The sequence below is a fragment of the Orcinus orca genome, chromosome 15 (genome assembly GCF_937001465.1).
Source record: "Orcinus orca chromosome 15, mOrcOrc1.1, whole genome shotgun sequence".
Taxonomy (NCBI): Eukaryota; Metazoa; Chordata; class Mammalia; order Artiodactyla; family Delphinidae; genus Orcinus; species Orcinus orca.
The window spans coordinates 56,668,912-56,689,496 of NC_064573.1; the positions used below are offsets into that span (position 1 = coordinate 56,668,912).

The window sequence follows — 20,585 nt, forward strand, 5'->3', positions numbered from 1 at the left end:
AGCCAAAGCAGGTGGGTTTCCAAATCACCAAGTTTCTGACCCCACTCCTACCCATAAGCAGCTCCAATTAGGGAATTCCACAGTGAACGCCGCAGGAACCTTACCTCTCCATAAAGCACCGAGGCTCTTCTGAAAACGACTATGTTGGCCCCTTACCCATGATGTACACGGGGGAGCTTAAAGAAGGGTTTCAAACAAGCCAACTAGCAAAAAAGAATGTGTTTTCTTGTGATGTGGTTTACCAGCACTTACTTTGTATTACTTGTGGTCCGTAAATAATAGAAAGATACAATTTCCCCATCTTCCGGTTTTTCTTAGAGGAGCCGTAGGCTTAAGCCGCCTGGTTTGAGTCCTTAAGGGGACGATCAAGGCAGGCAACCCCATAATAGTGCTCCTGGGGAGGGGCATGCAGGCTTGTGCAGGGCAAGTAAGGTTCTTTACACCCTTCCTGGTCCCCGCAGTCTCCGTGACCACAGCCAGCTTTCTCTGCAGGTGGTGGAGGGATGCTGAGCGAGAGGGGTGGGAGAGACAAGCAAATGCCAAACAGGACCCAGGGCCAGCGTGGAAGCTGCTATAGCCGAGTTCAAGACAAGGTCACCTGGAGCCTGAAGATGACTGAACTTCTGCTCGTGTGTGTGTGTGTGTGTGTGTGTGTGTGTGTACTCACATGCGTGTTTCTGCCTAGTGTCCTGAGAGCATGGACATTATCTGGTCTGCTTTGTGACAGTAATCCAACCCTGACTTGGTAAATATAGAGACAGAGGGTAAGAAAATGCACAAATAAAATTATATCATGGATCTAGTAGAATGTAGAAGTGTCTCTTTTTCGGTATCAGACAAGTATGTCTTTTCCTAATACTCACATCTGACATTAAACACTGTGTCTTAAACAAGACGCTGCACAAATCTCACTGAGCTGAGAATAATGTACAAGTTACAAGCTGCCTTCTGCCCGTGGAGGCTGCCCCGTCACCTGGGGTGATCGTGAGTGGGGAAACACACCTCCTCTCAAAGGAATCTAGGGACCAGTCGCTTAAGAGCTATTTTCAGTAATACATTTTCATCTTGGTTAAAAAATAAGCGCCCTCTACGTTACTTTTTGAAGACAGAGAAGAATGAAATGACGGCTTAATCTTCCATGTTGCTGATTAGAGTGGTTTTTAGAGCGGCTTTTTTTAAAAAAATTAATTTTATTTATTTATTTTTTGGCTGTGTTGGGTCTTCGTTGTTACGCCAGGCTTTCTCTAGTAGTGGTGCGCGGGCTTCTCATTGCGGTGGATTCCCTTGTTGCACAGCATGGGCTCTAGGCACGCGGGCTCCAGCAGTTGTGGCACGCGGGCTCAGTAGTTGTGGCTCATGGGCTCTAGAGCGCAGGCTCAGTAGTTGTAGCTCACGGGCTTAGTTGCTCCGCGGCATGTGGGATCCTCCCGGACCAGGGCTTGAACCTGCGTCCCCTGCATTGGCAGGCAGATTCTTAACCACTGTGCCACCAGAGAAGCCCTAGAGTGGTTTTTAAAGACAGCTTTGCAGCGGGGGAGATGTAGACAGCCCTTTAGCTCCTTCAGCACAAGGCCTCAGCCACGGCCTCTCAGAAGGCATCAGGGTCACAGTGCTGGCTTCTCAGAGGCTCTGACTCTAAGAGAACAGTCTTCTTGGTCTTTCTAATCTCCCATGGCATAAAAGGCACCCAGTGATGCTAGCTTAGGGCTCCATCTCACGTAAACAAATCGCTGATCTTTTAAAATCAAACAAAGTGGGAGTGGAGCGTTTATGGAGCAAACGACAAGTCATTTACTTTTATGGGGCACTTAATCATATTTACACATCCCTCAGAATGGAGTGTTGGCCTGGGCGACTTTCAGAAATCATGGGACACATTGGCTTTTCAAGTATATCATCTTCTGATCGTGACCTAGTTAGAACCCGCCTTAAACGAAACGAGTGTAAAAACAAAATTCAGAACAAAGCGCATTTTAACAGCGAAAGTGATCCAAATATCCTTCCATTATGTCCTATCCTGTTTTTATTTTTGTGTTTGGCAAATAAATAATCTTACCCTAAAAAAGGATGATGGATTGGGTCATTGGGATAGTCTAACATAAACAGAATGATGATACGTTTGCCAATCTGCCCATTTAGAGGTCACTGTTAAATTCTTATCCAAAGGAGCATTTTTCTACAGAGCCCCAGCTGATTCTCTGCCCCGTACTCTGCATTTGAAGAGCCCACGTGCAAAAGAGCACTTCTGAATCAAATTTACCTAAGTTTTAGCATAACCTCTAAGTTATACGGCATTTTTATTCTGCTGTTTCCTTTCACTCTGTACTCTGTACATTCCAAGACCCACTCTTGTTTTTCCATTATTATTATGTATAAACCTCCCGGCATGTTCTTTGACTTTTAGGGAGCTGCTCTGCGACATACAAAATCCCGAACCAGAAGCAGGTTGTCTACATGTTTTTTGACTTTCATTTTCCTGGAAAGTTGCTTTATAGTGATGGACCTCCAGAAATAAACATAATATTTAAAAATAAATTGACTTTTGGATGAAATGAAGTGACCAAGTTCAATGAATAAAACACCCTGGAAAAATTACTGCCAAGTTCGCCCTCCGTCTTCCCTTGCAAACTTCGGCCTTAATATCCCTTTTCCAAAACACATCCACTGGCTACTCTGATGGTTAGGTTAAGATGATAAGACTGAGAGAGAGAAACAGTGGAAACAGTGTATAAGTATGCAGGCTGTGGTCACTCAGCTACCGGCGGTCAGAAGAAGGGCAAAGCAATTACTGTGCATCTAGACAAATACACAGCCCTGGGTAGGAGGATGGGGCCAGAAACAAAGAAAACAGCTTTAGTGACAGTTCTGAATTGTGAGCCCAAACAGAAAAGTGTAATTCACTACCAAATGTATTTCTAAGATCTACAGACAGGACAGCTGTCCTGAAAGTCTCACGTAGCACCTCAGTTGTTCAATAAGAATTTCCCGAAAGTTAGAAAGGGCTTTTGTAGAGGAAAAGTGTTGACAGAGGACATACTAATTTAAAAGTTGACAACATGAAGGTGACTAATGCTGAGATACGAATTAGCCTGAGTCTTATTCACATTCCTGGCTTACGTCCTCAGTCTTATTCAGGAGTTCTTTAGAGAGTGCACAGGTCGGGGAGACAGCGGGGAGATGTACCTTTCCCTCGGGCCGTACGGCAGCGACGGGTGTGGCTTCCTCGGCCTTTTGCCGTCTGTCGTCTTCCTCGCCCCGCTCCTCCTCTGCCTTTTTCTCCGGAGTCACAGTGGTGATCAAGTTGGTCTGAGAGATGCCCTTTGTTGTCATGTACTGGCCAGTACCAACCTCTGCAGCAGACACAGAATCCTTCATGTATATTTCATGGTTTTCATTCACTGATGCTAAAAGCAAATACAATTGGAGAAATAAAGACCAAAACAGTTAAGTCAGAAGACAGACGGACACCACCGATTGCTCCCGTTACAGCAAAAATCCCCCCATAAAATACCAGGTTTCTCTTCAAAAGACAGGTCAGCCCTGCAGGTACTCTCATCTAAGCAACGCCACAGATTCATCCTTCTGTTGTCACCCATAACTGCGTTTAAGTGTGATTTCAATGCTCGTCTCTCAAAGCCACCAGAATAATTTCCATCCACTTCTCAGGCTCTCTGGTGAGGATGTGTGTGAGGGTGGAGGTGAGAGGAAGGATGGGGGGCTGAGTGCCACCGAGGCTGTTACCCACAGAGTAACTGGCGGGGCACCAGCACCAGACACTTGGGGCAAGTTCCACAACTAACAGTAGACAGACAACTGCCCTAGTGCACTTGACTTTAAACAGAGCTTTGCAAGTGCCACTCATTAAGGAGCACTGAAATGTTTTTTTTAATTATTATTACTATTACTACCACTATTAGTGCTTGGAAAGTCTATCACTTCTACAATATAAAAGCTACATAAGTAATAATGAAAAGTAACCAGTTACTGGGCAGAGATTATAGAATTCAGATGGTAACTCTGTTCAACTGAAGTGCAGAAATGTTTTAATTTCTACTGTGCTTTAAAAAGACTACCACGATATGCATACATTCATTCATCTCTAGTATTTTGGGAAAACAAGACAAACGCTGCTAATGAAATTCATGCAAGTGCAAAGCACGCAAACGTAAGAGAGAACTTTCGTCCCAGCTAAAATGTCTCAGTGAAAGAGATGCTTAATTTAGTTAGACTTTTGAAATTTGGTACTCATTCTTTTAGATTTTAGGTACCATAAAATTTACTGAAATTTAGAAAGGCTGCTTTTCAAATCGTAGGCAAAATTTAATCTGCTTTCATATTTTAGGAAGTTTAAAACATAAATGTAAGAAAAAGCTCTGAAATCCTTTGAATAGTGAACCGTTTTACTAAAATACCTTCACTAAGATATTTTACATCTCTTACTGATGATGAAAAAGCTCATATGAGACACAGTTTCCTAAAAGGCTTGTTAGGCTGTTCTAACAGACGATGCAACCTTGCAAAAAGCAGTTTCTATTCCAACATGCAGCCATGGCCCCCCCGAGCAGCAGCTCAGAAAACATACGAGAATTGGCAGGACCCCAAGGAGTGAGAGACAACACATACTAACATCACTTTGGGGCAGGGAGAAAGAGACAGCATGGAATTAGTACATTGATTTCACAATTGTCTTCTGTCTTCTCAGCAATCATTATCACACAGAAGGTCACAAGGAAAACAACATTCACAACAAGTGTGTCCCCTTGGGTTCACATCGCAGGACAGAGTGGATGACATCCGGGAAAAAAAGCTGTGATTCCACACAAGCTCCTCCAGCACTGACTCAGAGAACACACACCAGTTTACACACACTCTTCAAGGAAGAGGAGATGAGGCGCCGCCAAAAGAAAGTCATTGTCAATGTGAATTTTCCAGTATCTTAATCTGACTCAAAATGGTCCTAATAAACAGTTTTCCCCAAAAGTTTGGCTCTCAGAGATTCTAAAAACGGGACATTGTTATAGAAGGTAGAGAGTGGTAAGACTGACTTCCTAGGCCAGCTCACAAAAGCCTAAAGAATGATTATCAATATACCTACTGACATCATTATGATTACATCTGTAACAAGACTGCTTTCACCTACGTCTTATTCACTCTTCGCAACAACCTGTCAGAGGTGGCCTCGATCCCACCTTACAGATGACGACTAAAGCTGGGACCTGCAGACAGTAAGTACTTCATCCACCCACCGCTGTACAGATAGACGGTCTGGACATCGGTCTGAACTTATCTACGCTAGGTGAGCATTCTTCCCACTTCGCTAATATAATTTATAACAACGATAGAGCACTAATAACACAATTTTTACTTCCTCTAAGTATCCCTTTGGGACAGTAAAGTCTTCTAAATCCGGCGATCCAGGGAGTTCGCTTCCCTACAAGCCACATCGGGGTTTGGCGAAATGGAAGGAAGAACTGAGACTCCATGGTGAGTGGGCAGCAAAAAAGGCCAGGAGGGAGGTGATACCAGGCACCTGTAACTTTTATTTGTTTCTATTTATGCTTTTGCTTATTATTAAAATTGTACACACATGCTAGAAACTTCTCTTTTTATGTGCCCAGGATAAGTCTCCTATAAAACATCTCACCCCCAAGGAGCTCTGGATTAGGAGGCAGAGGTCTGGCCACAGTCGTGCCCTGGTGTCTGGGGGGAATGGTTCTGGGGCCCCCGTGGATAACCAAAACCCACGGATGCCCAAGTCCCTTACACAAAATGGTGTACGTCGTACAATGAATACAGTTGGCCCTCGGTGTCTGTGGGTTTCACATCTACGGATATAGAGGTTCCGACTTTCCTACAGCTGCCATGTCTTGGAGCAGAAAGTACATCTGCATGTACCTCTGGACAGCCACAGAAGACTGCTCCACAAAACAAAAGCCTGCAAAAAACTCATTATTATGCCTTAAAAATGCTACTTAAGTGATGCAGTGACTCTCTCCCTGTGGTACTCACACATCTGACTTCACGGTACAGAATATTTACACAGCAACGCTCTCCCAGTCCAGCTGGTGTAGTAATTAATATTAACCAGGACAATTTCCTTAGAGCCCTTTGCTCTGTTATTTGAATGTCATCCTTTCTATCAGCTATCATTCACTGACTGATAAAAGTCACGTTCTATTCATAACATTTTTAAAGAAACAGAGATAAATCTAATGCACAGTTTTCTTTCGGAAACAAATCATCTAAAACCAACCTGATAATCATTTACCATCTGCTGAAAAGAGAAACAAATTACTTATAAGTATGTGATTGCTATATTTAGAATGAGAGCACCCTTCTCCAAATTCAGGGTGCCAGCTTATGAAAGCCACTTCATTCCCCAAGTACCATTCTTTTGTGTGATTTTATATAAACCCACCAAGAACAGACATAGGACTCCCACAGGCACCTTTTCTGGGGGGTTGGTTAAAATGTGCCACTCAGCTGAAGACCAACGAGTGCTCTTCCTTTCATGCTATCGCAGAGCACCTGTGTCCATCAAAGGCTCACGATGGTTTCTCGCTGCTCGGTAGCCACTAGCAATCATTAAGGGGAGCAGTGCCTACCTCCGTCCAAGCTGCGAGACATGGTATAACGTTTGCTGGACGAACGCTCGAAGTAAGGGGCCGGGCGGTCTATCAGTGCACTAGCTCTCCTGGTTTGGGCTTGTGTTCTGCCACTGTAACGAAACTTGGACCCCAAGGTAAGGAACTTCTTTGGAGGTGCTTCTGGTAACAACAGTCTGGAGATATTAAAGGAAAAACATCAGCAAGACTATTAAGCCACATACTAAGAAGGCTAACTTATCACTCTGTTCTGAAAGGTAAAGTGCTTTGTGTACTCAGGGTTGAACCCCCAACCTGCCATTCAGTGAACCTGGTTTTATAAGGAAAAAAAAATCACTTCACACAGTGTATATCAACTAGGGATGTTGTAGAGAGGCTAGAAGCACAACAGGGGTGGAGCTGGACTAGGTGAATTTGAACATCCTATGGAACTGGAGAGTCTGTGGTTCTACAAACCCAGAGAGCAATTAAGTAGGGGATGTTAGTGAAGAACAGTGACCATTTATTACTTTGTAGACACAAATCTGAGGGCTTTAGTAGTTACTGGATGTGGGCAAAGGGGTGCATGGTATTGAAAAGCTACTGAAAGAGTAAGGAAGGGATTGGACATCTGAAGTGGATGTTCTAGAAAAATAATGAAAAACCTCTCAAGATAATGAAGGGGAGATGAGACAGATAAGTATCCAACAAATTAAGGAAAATCCTTCAAATTTCGTCAGAAGTTCTTTTAGGATTTATCAAGAAATCTGGCGGCAACGAACTTGAAGGAATAGAAAGGATCTTGTGGTCACATTCTTCTTTCCAACAACCTCTTATCAGTGTAGGTGATTCCAACCATTCTACTTCTTCCTTAGGAAAGACCAAAGTGATCTCTACCCACCTGAAAAATGTATGGTGTTCCACACACACTTTCCACAAACGCTTGGCCGCTCTATGGTTGGGCAGCTTAAACCCGATGGTGCTTTCAAATTGTTCAAACTAAATTTAAAAGACATATTGAAGAGTAGAGTGAAGTTTGGAATCATAAATAACATGAAAGCAAATAATAGACAAAGTCAAAATACCACCCACAATTTTTTTCTTTACTCCCTAAATCAATTGCTATACACAGATTTCATGCTATACACATTCACTCGTTTAAAAAAATCTCCTATCTATCTCCTTAAAATGCTGCAGGTACAGACAACCACATTATGCATGTAGTAAAAGTTTCATGTACAAGGATGAATCTTATGAAAACTAAATGCAAAAAAAGAAGAATATTTGTATTCCTTCCAGAGACCAGTTTGTCCTGATCTGATTTCTAAGCCTAATCGTCATAGTTTCTCTCTGACATCATGACTTCAGCTGGAACACAAAGAAATGAATAAAACAGCATTCTCAGGATGACATTTTCTCCTTGTATCTGGTCTGGAAATATGCGCATATCCTAGGTATTTGATGACTTGGTATCAGATACTGCTGGTTTTATTTGTGCATTCTAATATAGATTATCATGTTAAATGCTAACGTCTCTCAATATTATACAGTCATCCCTCAGTATCCAAAGGGGATTGGTTCCAGGACCCCTGTGGATACCAAAACCTGTGAATGCTCAAATCCCTTACCTAAAATAGCATACTATACATGCATATAACTTATGCAGCCCTCCCATATACTTTAAATCATCTCTAGACTACTTATAATGCCTAACACGATGTAAATGCCAGGTAAACAGTTGAAATACAATGTGAATGCTACGGAAACAGCTGCCTGCATGCAGCAAATTCAAGGTTTGCTGTTTGGTACTCTCTAGAATTTTTTTCCCGAATATTTTCAATCCACAGTTGGTTGTATCCACAGATGCAGAACCCTGGGATACGGAGGGCCGACTGCATAAGGTCAGGGATTGGGAGAACACATTTTCATATTTTTCAGCATTTAGAGTTCAGATGATACTCCATCAGCCATCTGCTTTTTCAGGGTGAGGTAGCTAACTTCCTGAGTAATATATTTTCATATTACTATGGCAGATACGCAAGAAATATTTTTTATTTTCTGAATACATCAGGCCACCAGAGGGCAATCATCTTAAACAGTAAAAGGCTTCCCCAAAGAGCTCAAACCCCCCAGACTACCGGTATAATCGATAGCAAAAGTAATTTATGCGGCAAAGAACCAAGGGGAGGGGTCCTGTGCGAGGTATGTGAACTTTAGCTATTCCGGACCTCTGTTTCTTGTTCACTGAGTGGGACTGGCCAGGGGGAGAAGGGGAAGTACATGACGGGTGGCTCTAAATGCAGTCGCCTTCCCCATTTTCTCCCTCTGTCTGACATTCCTGTCCAGGGACGGTCATGAAACTCACCCCCGTCCAATGGACCCAGTCAACCGACAAGCCAGAGGAAGGGACCTTGACTAAACCATCCACCATTTATTCATCCTGCATCTCACATGGACGACACGCCATGCTAAGGCCAGGGGTTTTACAGAAGAGTCAGCTAGCTCTTCCCGGAAGAAGCGGGAAGCCGGGAAGATTCTTACTGCTCTGTCCTACTCAGCACAAAGATGAGAGAGATCCCTGCACTTTTTGAACGTTTATCTCTCTCTGTGCTCTGTATCCACTTCTTCCAACCGCTTCAGAGCCTTCGTGCCACCAGTAATTCCTTCTCCTTCTCATTCTTCTCAGCCTATGAATATGGTTGTAAAAAAGGGGAGGAAAACGACTTTCTCTGAGCGTGTTTCTGCAGAACCAGAATCACTGCTAAGTGTCAGGAAGGGAAGCCGCTGCTACTTCACTCCTCACCTTGCTGCTACCCGCCGGGGGCTCTAGCTCTTTCCTGAACCCTTACTGCCGCGACAAGACCTGATCGTCAAGTTCAACACACTTTTCTTAGTTCTCATCCGAGTGAACCAGGCTCCCTGAATCTCATCTTCCTTATTTATCATCCATGACTCTTTCTGGCCCTTCTTCTCCTCTCTGGTTGTTTTTCCTCATCTGCCTCTGGTCCTTTTCCGCCTACCCCTCCCTCAAAAAGTGGTATTATCCAGAGTTTCTGTTTTAAGAGTTTTTTCCCCTCTAACTTCCTTGTTCTTGGTAATTTCTTCAAGACCTAAGGCTTTGAATAAAATGTATTATACAGCTGATGACACTGTTTAAATCTTACATTTCTTACTATGCAAGGATCACCCCCCCGCCAAATTCTGTCCCAAAAGGAATTTCAATCTTTTTTTCTGAAATTCTCCCTTTTTCTCTCTAGTAATATTATCACCATTGACTTCGCTCATGCAAACCCAAAACCCTCTGATTATCCTGGACTCTCTCCTTTCCTCTTTTTTTTTTTTTTTTTTTTTTTTGCGGTACACGGGCCTTTCACTGTTGTGGCCTCTCCCGTTGCGGAGCACAGCCTCCGGATGCGCAGGCTCAGCAGCCATGGCTCACGGACTCAGCCGCTCTGCAGAATTTGGGATCTTCCCAGACCGGGGCACGAACCCGCGTCCCCTGCATCGGCAGGCGGACTCTCAACCACTGCGCCACCAGGGAAGCCCTCTTCTTTCCTCTTTTGATCTTTGCCCCATCCTGTCTCCAGGACCTACTGGTTCTGCCTCTGAAACCTCTCTCTCAAATGTGCTTCTTCCATTCTATTCCCACAGCCTCTGCCCTAGTTTAGGTCCTATCACATCACATTACTAAGTTGCTGAATTTCATCCCAAAATATCCACCGAGTATGTCACATCCCAGTTTAAAGTTCCCATGGCTCACTGTGGTCTCATGATGCACTGCTCCAACTTCCCCTTCTGGCCCCTCACAACATCTACGCTCATTTCACGTCTACGGAATATTATCACACTTGCATCGTGATGCTGTAATTGCAAGTGTATGAGTCTTCTCTGCTGAACACAAACTCCCTATAGGACAGGAATAAGGTCGTATTTATCTTTCTTTTCTCAATGCCCAACACAGAGCTTGGCAATATATAGATGCTCACTTAATGTTTCATAAATCAAACATATCTTGGTTGTAAGACATGCAATCTTTAGGAAATATTAAAAAATGACTTTAATTTCAGATAGCTCGTAGAATATTTCAGTCTTCATAGACAAGTTTGATTTTATATTTACGTTAAACACGACTGCTTGCTTTATAGTCGTAGTCTTTAAACTTTTTTTGTACTGAGATATAACTGACATATAGCATTATATTAGTTTCGGATGTACAACATGATGCTTTGATATTTGCATATTTTGTGAAATGACCACCACAATGAGGCTAGTGAATATCTATGACCACGCAAAGTTACAAATTTTTTTCTTATGATGAGAACTTTTAAGATCCACTCTCTTAGCGACTTCAAATACACAATACAGTGTTATGAACTACAGTCACCATGCTGTACATTATATTCCATACAGTGATTTTTAAATTGTGTTTTCCACCAGTGGTGAGGTTAATTCTGAAGACAGGAGATAATTCTATATTGTACCAGAAAATGTTCAGAAACTAAACGAGCTGCAGTCTTAGAGCGTCAACTGCCTCCATTATATTAACTATACTAATTAGAACTTGGACATTATTTATTATCTATTATGAGAAAACAGCAGATATTTACTATATATTATGTCAAACCACTAAGGAGGACATAAGTTGACCATGGATGGATGCTTCTGCCTAAGGAGCAAGGATTAATTAACAATTTTGATTCTTTCATTAGCCTCTCTTGATTGAAAAACAAAGGGGAGAAATACATTAGGCTACAGAACTTGCATAATTTATACCCGGTGTCACTTGTTCTAATCTTTCTTATACTTTGATGCATGTTACCTCTAAGCTATTCCCTTTAGGGTACTATCAGATTTGGAGGACAAGAGAGGGGACACGGAGACAGATCAACAGGACCGATGGGAAGAAACCTATTCTCTATTCACAAAGAGGTTTAGCAACTAAGAGTTTCTTTGATACCGCAGCTTGAAAAATACAAAACATTATTCATGAATCTTGATTTTCCGCTGAAATATGTAAAAAGGAAAGCCTTTCAATTAATGTATGCAGTGGGGAAAAACTAGAACAACACAATAAAAAAGAAGAGAATATCTTATTTATTACTGTTTATTGGACAAACCTACAATAAGTTCTCTTAGGCATTTAGCTATAACTCATTATGTCCTGCCATGTTCAGAACGTGTGAGCAGGTAATTTACGTTTTTGTTTGCTCTTGGGTAACTTTCTTCCCGACATACATGCAAATTGGGGTCTACTCACCTCTCCCGGCCGGATCTTAATGTAAAAGTTGCTCCGTTTGTATGAAATCTTTAGAACCTTTGGCCAGGCAAACCTGTTGATGCGTAGTCGGTCACGATATATCAACAAGCCACTTGCACACACTCCTAACATGATTTCAACTCCCTCAGAATCCTGGAAAATGGCAGCAAGAAACGCTGGATGAGCATCTCACCTATTTCCACTTGTGGCGGGTACACGATTTAAGCCTCCAGGTCAGAACCTATAATTAGCTACCTGCAGCTCTCATCTAAATATGCAAAGTACTGTAGCACTGTAAAAAATATTCCCACTAAATAACAGCCTTTGAATGAAGATATTTATCACTATGGAGGTTTGTTAGTGTAAACTGTTCACCCACGTATCTTGGACTTACACAGCATGTCAACACTGCACACAGAGGTCACCCAGGTGAAGGTGTGTTAGTAACAGTAACGATCAGAGCCTCAGTCCTTATTACTGAGTGCCAGGCACGGCTCTGACCACTTTACGTACATTGTTCATCTTCACTAGGATAATTCTGAGATAGCTGCTATTATGATTCCCACTTTACAGGCAAGAAAACTGAGGCACAGAAAGGTTAAGTGTCCATCCCAGTTGAATATGGGCAGCCTGCTTCCAGGGGCAGGGCTTTTAACTAATACGTACACTAATAGAGAGACCCCCATCATTTCCGATGAGTGTTTTGGGGTTTGTTCCTTTAAAAAGTCTTGATTCTCTGGCGGCTTCCCTGGTGGTGCAGTGGTTGAGAGTCTGCCTGCCGATGCAGGGGACATGGGTTCGTGTCCCGGTCCGGGAAGATCCCACATGCCGCGGAGCGGCTGGGCCCGTGAGCCATGGCTGCTGAGCCTGCGCGTCTGGAGCCTGTGCTCCACGACGGGAGAGGCCACAACAGTGAGAGGTCTGCGTTTCTTTTTTTTAACTTAATTTTTATTATTTATTTAATTATTGGTTGTGTTGGGTCTTCGTTGCTGTGTGTGGGCTTTCTCTAGTTTCAGTGAGTGGGGGCTACTCTTCGATGTGGTGTGCAGGTTTCTCATTGTGGTGGCTTCTCTTGTTGTGGAGCACGGGCTCTAGGCGCGCGGGTTTCAGTACTTGTGGCTGGCGGGCTCTAGAGCGCAGGCTCAGTAGTTATGGCACATGGGCTTAGTCGCTCCGTGGCAGGTGGGATCTTCCCAGACCAGGGCTCAAACCCGTGCCCCATGCATTGGCAGGCGGATTCTTCACCACTGCGCCACCAGGGAAGCCCTTGATTCTCTTTTTGTATACCATTACTGGCAGAGTAAAATTTGAATATAAAATAGTCTTTTTAAAGTACAAGCGTACTCCCCAACAGGACCCCAACACACACTCACCGCCCAGTGGTGCTCACTTAACCACTTGGCTCACATACATAAATATAGATGCATTTAATATATGCATATAGATTTCTTTTCCAACAAAAGTGGGATCATGCTATATTTGCAACTTTCTTTTGCTGCTCGCACAGTCCATCTTTGGGTCATCTCCTAGGGATGTGCAATGAGGGGTCCCAGAGGTCACCAGAGATGTTATATAAAGCTCAGGAGATACCCCACGAGCAGTCTATGCCCCCTCAATATTGTGTCCCAGTGAAATTAGGGTAAAGTGAACATCTGTGGTGGTCGTGAGTGGGGTGAGAACAAAGGACAGAAGGCGGTGCTGTGTGTGATGTGCGGTCCCCACCCCCCGTGTCTCACTGGTTGTTGGAAGCAGGGTGTTGTGGAGGCGAAGCTGAGGTCTGAGACACAATCATCGGCGGGGCTGTCCCACTTTGAGTCACTGCAGCGCCAGCAAACGCGGGGAGGGAGACATGAAAGAATCCAAAAGGGGGCTTCTGACTCATCTGTACGGGAGTGGGAGGGACCGACTTCCTAAATCCCGCCAGTGCAAAGCACAAGACGAATATTTCCAGAATCAGAAATAAATATTTTGGTCCCTCTCTGGGAACTGTGAGGTTACACATACAATTTAACTGATTTAAAATGAAATATTTTTCCTTGGAAACGTATCACTCCACTAGACACGAAAATCACTCTATGGAAGTGGAAGGACTTGACGGCAGGATATTACAACATAATCAGACTTGAGGGGAATTCAAAGGCTCCGCCACCATTTATCAAGGGCTTTAACCTGAAAAAGCAATTTACAGAGCTATGACCTGATGCCGGAAGTAGGGCGGTGGGTGGGGGGCACGATGGACCCTGAGATCTAGCCGACCTGCTCCCAGGACCACACAGGCGACCCCCCAGGTCCTGAGCAGAAATGTCTGCGCGAGCAGGGCTGCTGGGGTAACGGCTCCTTGAGTCACTTTCTTTGTGATGAAGAACGTAAGTGTAGCAAGCACTCTGGGCATTCACAACCTCTTCCATTATTACCTACTTTAAATCACTCCTTAGTATCTTTGAATCACAAGAAGGTGGAATCCGTTTGTGGGGAAGATGGGAGGCTCCTGCAATGCATCCTCCCTTGCCGTCTTCCACACACACTTCTCTGGGTCCCCACAGCATTAATATCATCAGCACAGCCCGAAGCCCGAGCCAGCGGTGCTGCCACTAACCCCATTCCTATTCCTTCTCCAGACCCAGGCTGGTGGAGAGCAGCCTCTGTTTGTCCTGCTGACCTGGCCACGTGGTCAGCACAGCGCCTGCCTAGCACGTGTTAAGCCACTACTTGTTTGCCGGAAGAAAAGGCAAACGAAGAAAGAAAATGGCAGGAATAAATGGAGCTTAAAATTGATGATCGCTTCCATTTCACTCATGGCACAGCAACCAAAAAAAGGATACTTTTGATATCAAGGTTACTGCCGCAGCCCATAGCATTGAGGTAGTAGCTTGATAAATCTTCTGTATCAAAAGCTATGACCAGGGCTTCCCTGGTGGCGCAGTGGTTGAGAGTCTGCCTGCCGATGCTGGGGACACGGGTTCGTGCCCCGGTCCGGGAAGATCCCACATGCCGCCGAGCGGCTGGGCCCGTGAGCCATGGCCACTGAGCAGCCCGTGCGTCCAGAGCCTGTGCTCCGTAGCGGGAGAGGCCACAGCAGTGAGAGGCCCGCGTACCGCAAAAAAAAAAAAAAAAAAAAAGCTATCATCGTGGTCTTTCTTGGGGACATGTGTTTCCCTATCAATAAACATATTTAATGCTCCCTTTAGCAGGGAGCATTGAAGGAAGCCCTGGACAGCCTCAGCCTATCCTAATTAAAATAAACGAAGGTACTATTCTCTTAACTTAAAATCGCTGTTCCAACTTTCCCATCCTTTATCATCTCCTGGTCCACGGGATACCCGATATGGATTTATAACTACATTTCAGAGTCTTATATGAAATAAATGACTCTGACAGAGCCTATTCAGAGTGACATTAAATGACAAACAAGCAGAGACCGTCTTCCTAAGACATTTAGAACAGGTTTTCCAAACCAAGGGACCTTCTTCACCTAACATGGATATTTATTCTTCATACAGAGCTGTGGAGTCCAAGATCACAGTTCCGAATTTCTAACTAGGTCCTAGAGCTCAGAGCCTTTCAATACTACCAACAGAAGAGAAGCATCTCACTTATTAACTGGAAATTAGCTCTAATTTAATTCAGTAAACTTCCTTCTTGAAATGATGGAGCGCGTCTGCATGAGAAAATGAAGTCCATAACCAAATCATTTGTTATGCTTAGTATTCACATGAAATCCTATCACAGGCTGCACTGGCACTTCCTTAATTCTCTCTCTTTTTTAATTGGTTTAATTGGCATAATTTCAAATCACATTATTGAATGACAAAGCAGCCATCTATTTTAATTCAGTCGCTGCAGCCATGTTAAGTGATTTCATTTTTCCTGATAGGAACACAGATACATGCTGAGTTGCCCTTCTCCTACATGGAGGCCCTCACCTTTTATTTATTTATTTATTTTCCCCTGGGCAGTAACTGAGTCGTCGTGTGTAATGTAACTCAAAAACAGCTTTCGAGTCACGCAAATTTCCAGGCTACCTTCATTTCTGTCTTGTTTCCTTATCTTTTAGCCACGTAGGGAAAAACTCTAAGAGAAACACAGTCTTAGTGCGTGTCCTTATTTTCTTTTTAAATCCTCATCCTACCTTATATCTGGCATAAACTATAAAATGCTATGTTATCCGAGCACAAAGTAAGTGAAAACATGTAATAATTAACTGGCAAGTAAACAGAGCTACACCTGCTGCTGTAATTACACACAAATGTCAACGAGCTTGGCTCTCCGGTGCCAGCATCCCTGGTGAGAGCCAATCCTCAGAGATTCTGCTCTTGTGGAGGCCTTCAGGCCTCAGAAGTGCTCACCCTGAGTGATGTACAAAATGATCCACAGACACAACCAATTCGACCTGCGTTCACGTGATCCTCACCATCGTCTTGTCCAAACTCACTTTCAATCTGTCAGGTCCCCACATGCAGCAGCAACAGAACGTAGACATCACAGATTTTCCTCCTAGGGGTCCCCAGGGTTGTTGAGACGTTTGCCTAAACAAAGCCGGCTGAAACCCTCTTCATTTCTTGGCCCCAAACTTGACTGTGTAAGACACTCGCTCGGCTGGCAGCCTGTTAAGTGCATGTTCTTGTGAGCCCCGGACTGTGTGATCATGACCACTCTGTCCACCCGAAGTAAAGCCACATCCCCACCCAGGAGCGACATCCTCGTGTCAGCCCAAATCAGAAGCTGTCCCCGAACTTCAAGTACTGATCTTTTCAGTGCTGCTGAAGTACCAGAACCTATCCCTAAGAGCCTAACACACTTCCTATGTTTTGCTGATAGAAGTTTTTGGGAAACCTTGCCTCTGCTTCCACGGCACTTCTATTCACAGCTGTTCAGATAATAGACTAACAGTCCATACGCTCACTCTCTCACTGCTGAAAGATACAGAGATTCTGGAAGAAGTGTGACATGGAGTAGAAGCTGCTGATAACATCCTCCCAACCTTAATCCAGCCCAATCCTGACCTCTCTCTTTGCAAGACTCTGGAACCAAGATACAGCCTCAACAATTCACCCGTCAACTAGGCAATCTTTTCTTTTTTTTTTTTTGGACAGGCGGAGAGGATTTATTTGTAGCAGAATTATTTATTACAGAGAATGTCCTGAAAATAAACTGACCAAACACTACAATGAATGTGCTGTATGTAAGGATGGAGAATCCGTTTTATTACACGCAGTGACTGAGAAAGTTCAAAACAAAACAAACCCAAAACTATAGTGCTTCTCCAGTTCTCTCTGCTCTCTTATCTTATCTCTTCCCTCTTTTTCCTTCTTTAAAAGACAAGTTAGGCAAAAAAATAAATAAAATAAAATGGTGACAGTGACGAGATGGAGAGCAGGGCTATTCTGGAACTCAGAGCTTTTATCAGCTCAGAAGATGGATCAAAGCTGTCCCCAGGAGAAGTCACAGAACCACGGCGATAGGCTAGGCAATCTTAGCCTGGCTGGTTAATGTTAACTGAACTTCAAAATAACCATCTTATTTCAAAGCACTGATGATTTGTCACAGTATCTAAACTTTATAGAGAGCTTTTAAAATTGAACATGAATTTTCTGAGTGCCTGGTGGGCGTCACAATGGGGCATACACAGTACTTGGCATACAACGTTTGTGACAACTGGGTCCTGGACACTGTTAGATAAAATTAGATAGAAGGCCTGGAGTTTAAAATATGTGTACCTTGGCATGATGCAAATCCACCCCATACATGGAGAGCTTTTTGGCATTTTCCAAGAAATACATCTCTGCTTCTGCGGGCGTCATGCCTCTGATAAGGAAAAATGAGAGGTATTACAATGCTGGTTTTTTTTTTGTTTTTTTTAACCTGGTGGAACCATAATATTTTCCACTTAGCTCCCTTGCAAGTTCCCACAGAGGCACCAAAAGGTTTGTACTCTGGGGGAGGCGGGGGGAGAATACCAGGAAAATGGCTTTTAGCAGAAACATCACAAGGACGACCCGAGTAGGAGTCTGACTACCCAGAACTGTACCAGGCCTAGAACCTCACTCTGCTGAGTCCCACCCTTAAGGCACTGACTTCAGTCCCGGGAGAAGCGGGTGGTGCAGGGGATGCCCACCCACCGAGCACAGCTTAAACGGACGCTCTTGGGGTTCCTGCCGCTAACCTGTGGCTCTTGTGCAGCTCGATGACTTTGTCTTCTAGTTCTTTTGTGTGGTTTGGCGCGAAGCGGAACTCGTTGATGTAGTCACTGCCACACTCATCTGGGTCGTAGTCTCCCAGTTCTGACTGGACGGTGTACGAGCCCAACGTGGCAAGGGTGACAGAGGAGCAGGGCAGCCTGCCAGACACGATGTCATCGCGCAGCTGTAAGCAGAGGTAGTACCTTCCAGGAGCCAGAGGACGGGCAGAAAGCCAGCGTTAGGAGACTGGAAAGGAGACTGCCCAGTACAAAGTGGGCGGCAAGCAAGCTCTCCCTGCAGAATAATCCACTAGGACACATTGTCTAGCATTTGTATCTGGATCTATATACCAGGGGAAGATACTTAGCTACAAAATACAATATCTAAGGGCATATAGAGGCAAGTTCATAATAATACAGGGATTCACTGATGAGACACAGAATAAAAGAAACCTACAGACTATCTCTCTAACATTATGATAACGTTGAAAGTCAAACAAAATCTCTGGTGGGGGAAGTTATAATATAAAAATGGTGCTCTTAAATATAACGATTAGGCCCCAACTACCTAAAGGAAGTCTCATTTTGCTATCTAGACGAAAGGTCCTGCCACACGCCCAAGACAAACTGCAGGTAACTCAACGGCTGCGCCGTCATGAACACTACCTGCCACTTCCTGCGTTCCTGACGAGAGGAGCTTTCTCCTGGGTCAAGGTCTCATTTTCTTCTTTAGATAACTTCCTAGAATTCAACCGTTACGAAGACTAACTTTGAAGAATTATTACCTTAAAATCTCATCACTAAAAGCAAACAATTCTAAACTGGGGGACTGTGAAACGTTTTCCATAAAATTTTGCCAACATCATATGCAAATATCTCCATTAATAGCTGACTTTTACCTTCCCTGTTATTCTGCTTCCAAGAGTGACAGATATACTAACAGTAGAAGACTCCAAGGTAAGTGGGAACATTGGTGAATTTTATTAACAGTCTTCATGGCCCAGCATACGAGTATAAGAATAAAATATACCTTGTACCTTTCACACAAGAAACGAACCATTAATCTGTTGAAGCTGAGGACTATATGATAAAGCGTTAAGGTCCCCTCTAAATACGGTTTTAAGCTGATGATGTAAGTAAATGCCATGTAATCCAGATACAAAAATTCCTACACATTTCATAGGCCCTACACACATGACACAAATGGAAGGGAATCATGCACCAGATTCCAACTCAAAGTGTATATACGCTCTCTAACCATAAATTAGCCACAATTAAGTAGTCCCTCAACTAGTAAAAAGTGTCTTTATATAAGAAATTACAAATTGTTTTTTGATTTAATGAAAACATAAAAGAAATCTTCTGGAACTAGTTTTTCCCCTTCTCCTAACACGTCTGCTGAAACGATTTTTCATCATAGCAAGTGACTAAAGCTTTTTGAGCGATTTCTCTTTCCTGAAAAGCCTGCCAAGAAGGGTTGTAAGGCCACACTGCACAGCATCACTCTGACTGGCCATAAGCTGACGACGAAACACAGTGAAAAAAACCAAGGATTCCAAAGTAGAAAAGCATTAGAAGAGGCCCAGAGGGACACACAGCAACCCAGAGGGGCTTCCTGGAGAGATTCCTCCTTATACTCAGAGCTCAGCCACCAGGCCGGACTGCTAGGTTCCCTTCCTGATGCCTTTCCTCTAAAACGAATGACACGTCTTCCTTGTATACAGAAGGTGTGGAAGGTACACTCTTAGGCGTGCCCGTGTTTATGTGCATTTGTGTGTGTGTGTGCACGCCTGTGTGATTTTTGAAAACAGCCACCACATGTCAGGCTGGTTATAGAAAAAGGCATAAGCATCCGAAGGCACACTTTTGCTCTAAGTTTTGAAGGAGGAGCACTAGGAACTGTCGTATCATTTAAGGCTGAATCCCGTCGAATTTGACTGTGGTGGGTAGATGACAGCAACTCAATTCTGTGTGTTTTCCCACCAGGGTCAGGCAGAGGGAGGTATCAGCTTAGCACCAAAGATTCAACTGGGAACAGATACGATTTGGCAAATCTTCCCATCGGATGTTTGCTCTCATTCAGTTGCCTTCTGTTCGCCATTTCGGCATGGATGACTGTAAGGTCACCAGATGTAAGCCTGCCCTCCGCCCGAGAATTTAACAGGAGCACGACTCCCAACATGCCTGCCTTTTTCACTGCCAGCTTTCAAATACCTGGTGATATCTTCAGAGAGCTGGGAAGGGTCTGGTGGGTAAAATTTCACATTAAATGAAAAGTGCCAAGCACCACCTGCAGAGAGCAGAAAAAATCAGAATAAAGTCTCAGACGATCCCTTTGCACTTATTATACTAAGCGGTGGCTAGAACAGCCCTAACCCCAGTCACTAGCACCCAGGCAACTTTTAATCATCAATGGAAAACAGGGAAGTCTCCTTTCAGTGAAATTCACAGGTAACTCTGAAACTTCCTCCAGTTTCTAATCTTCTGCCCCATCAAATCCTTTGCTGGGGTTTATAACTAGCAAGGAAATTGACTAAACTTCCTCCCTTTCTCAGGGACAAAGGCC

At 43.8% G+C, this 20,585-nt stretch overlaps 1 protein-coding gene across 25 annotated transcripts in view; it reads right to left on the reverse strand.

Moving 5' to 3' along the window:
* EPB41L3 (erythrocyte membrane protein band 4.1 like 3) overlaps nt 1-20,585 on the reverse strand; it is a 214,685-nt gene that overhangs the window by 23,575 nt on the left and 170,525 nt on the right. For 19 of the 25 annotated variants that reach the window (XM_049698274.1, XM_049698280.1, XM_049698278.1 and 16 more), the window contains exons 6-12: nt 20,234-20,309; nt 18,005-18,223; nt 17,559-17,646; nt 11,842-11,994; nt 7,486-7,583; nt 6,606-6,781; nt 3,184-3,404 (exon numbers count right to left, since the gene is read on the reverse strand). In XM_049698274.1, the coding sequence (XP_049554231.1) occupies nt 3,184-3,404; nt 6,606-6,781; nt 7,486-7,583; nt 11,842-11,994; nt 17,559-17,646; nt 18,005-18,223; nt 20,234-20,309 (1,031 nt within the window). The remainder of the gene's footprint in view (nt 1-3,183; nt 3,405-6,605; nt 6,782-7,485; nt 7,584-11,841; nt 11,995-17,558; nt 17,647-18,004; nt 18,224-20,233; nt 20,310-20,585) is intronic. The other 6 variants (XM_049698277.1, XM_033439374.2, XM_049698292.1 and 3 more) reach the window with 1 other exon arrangement.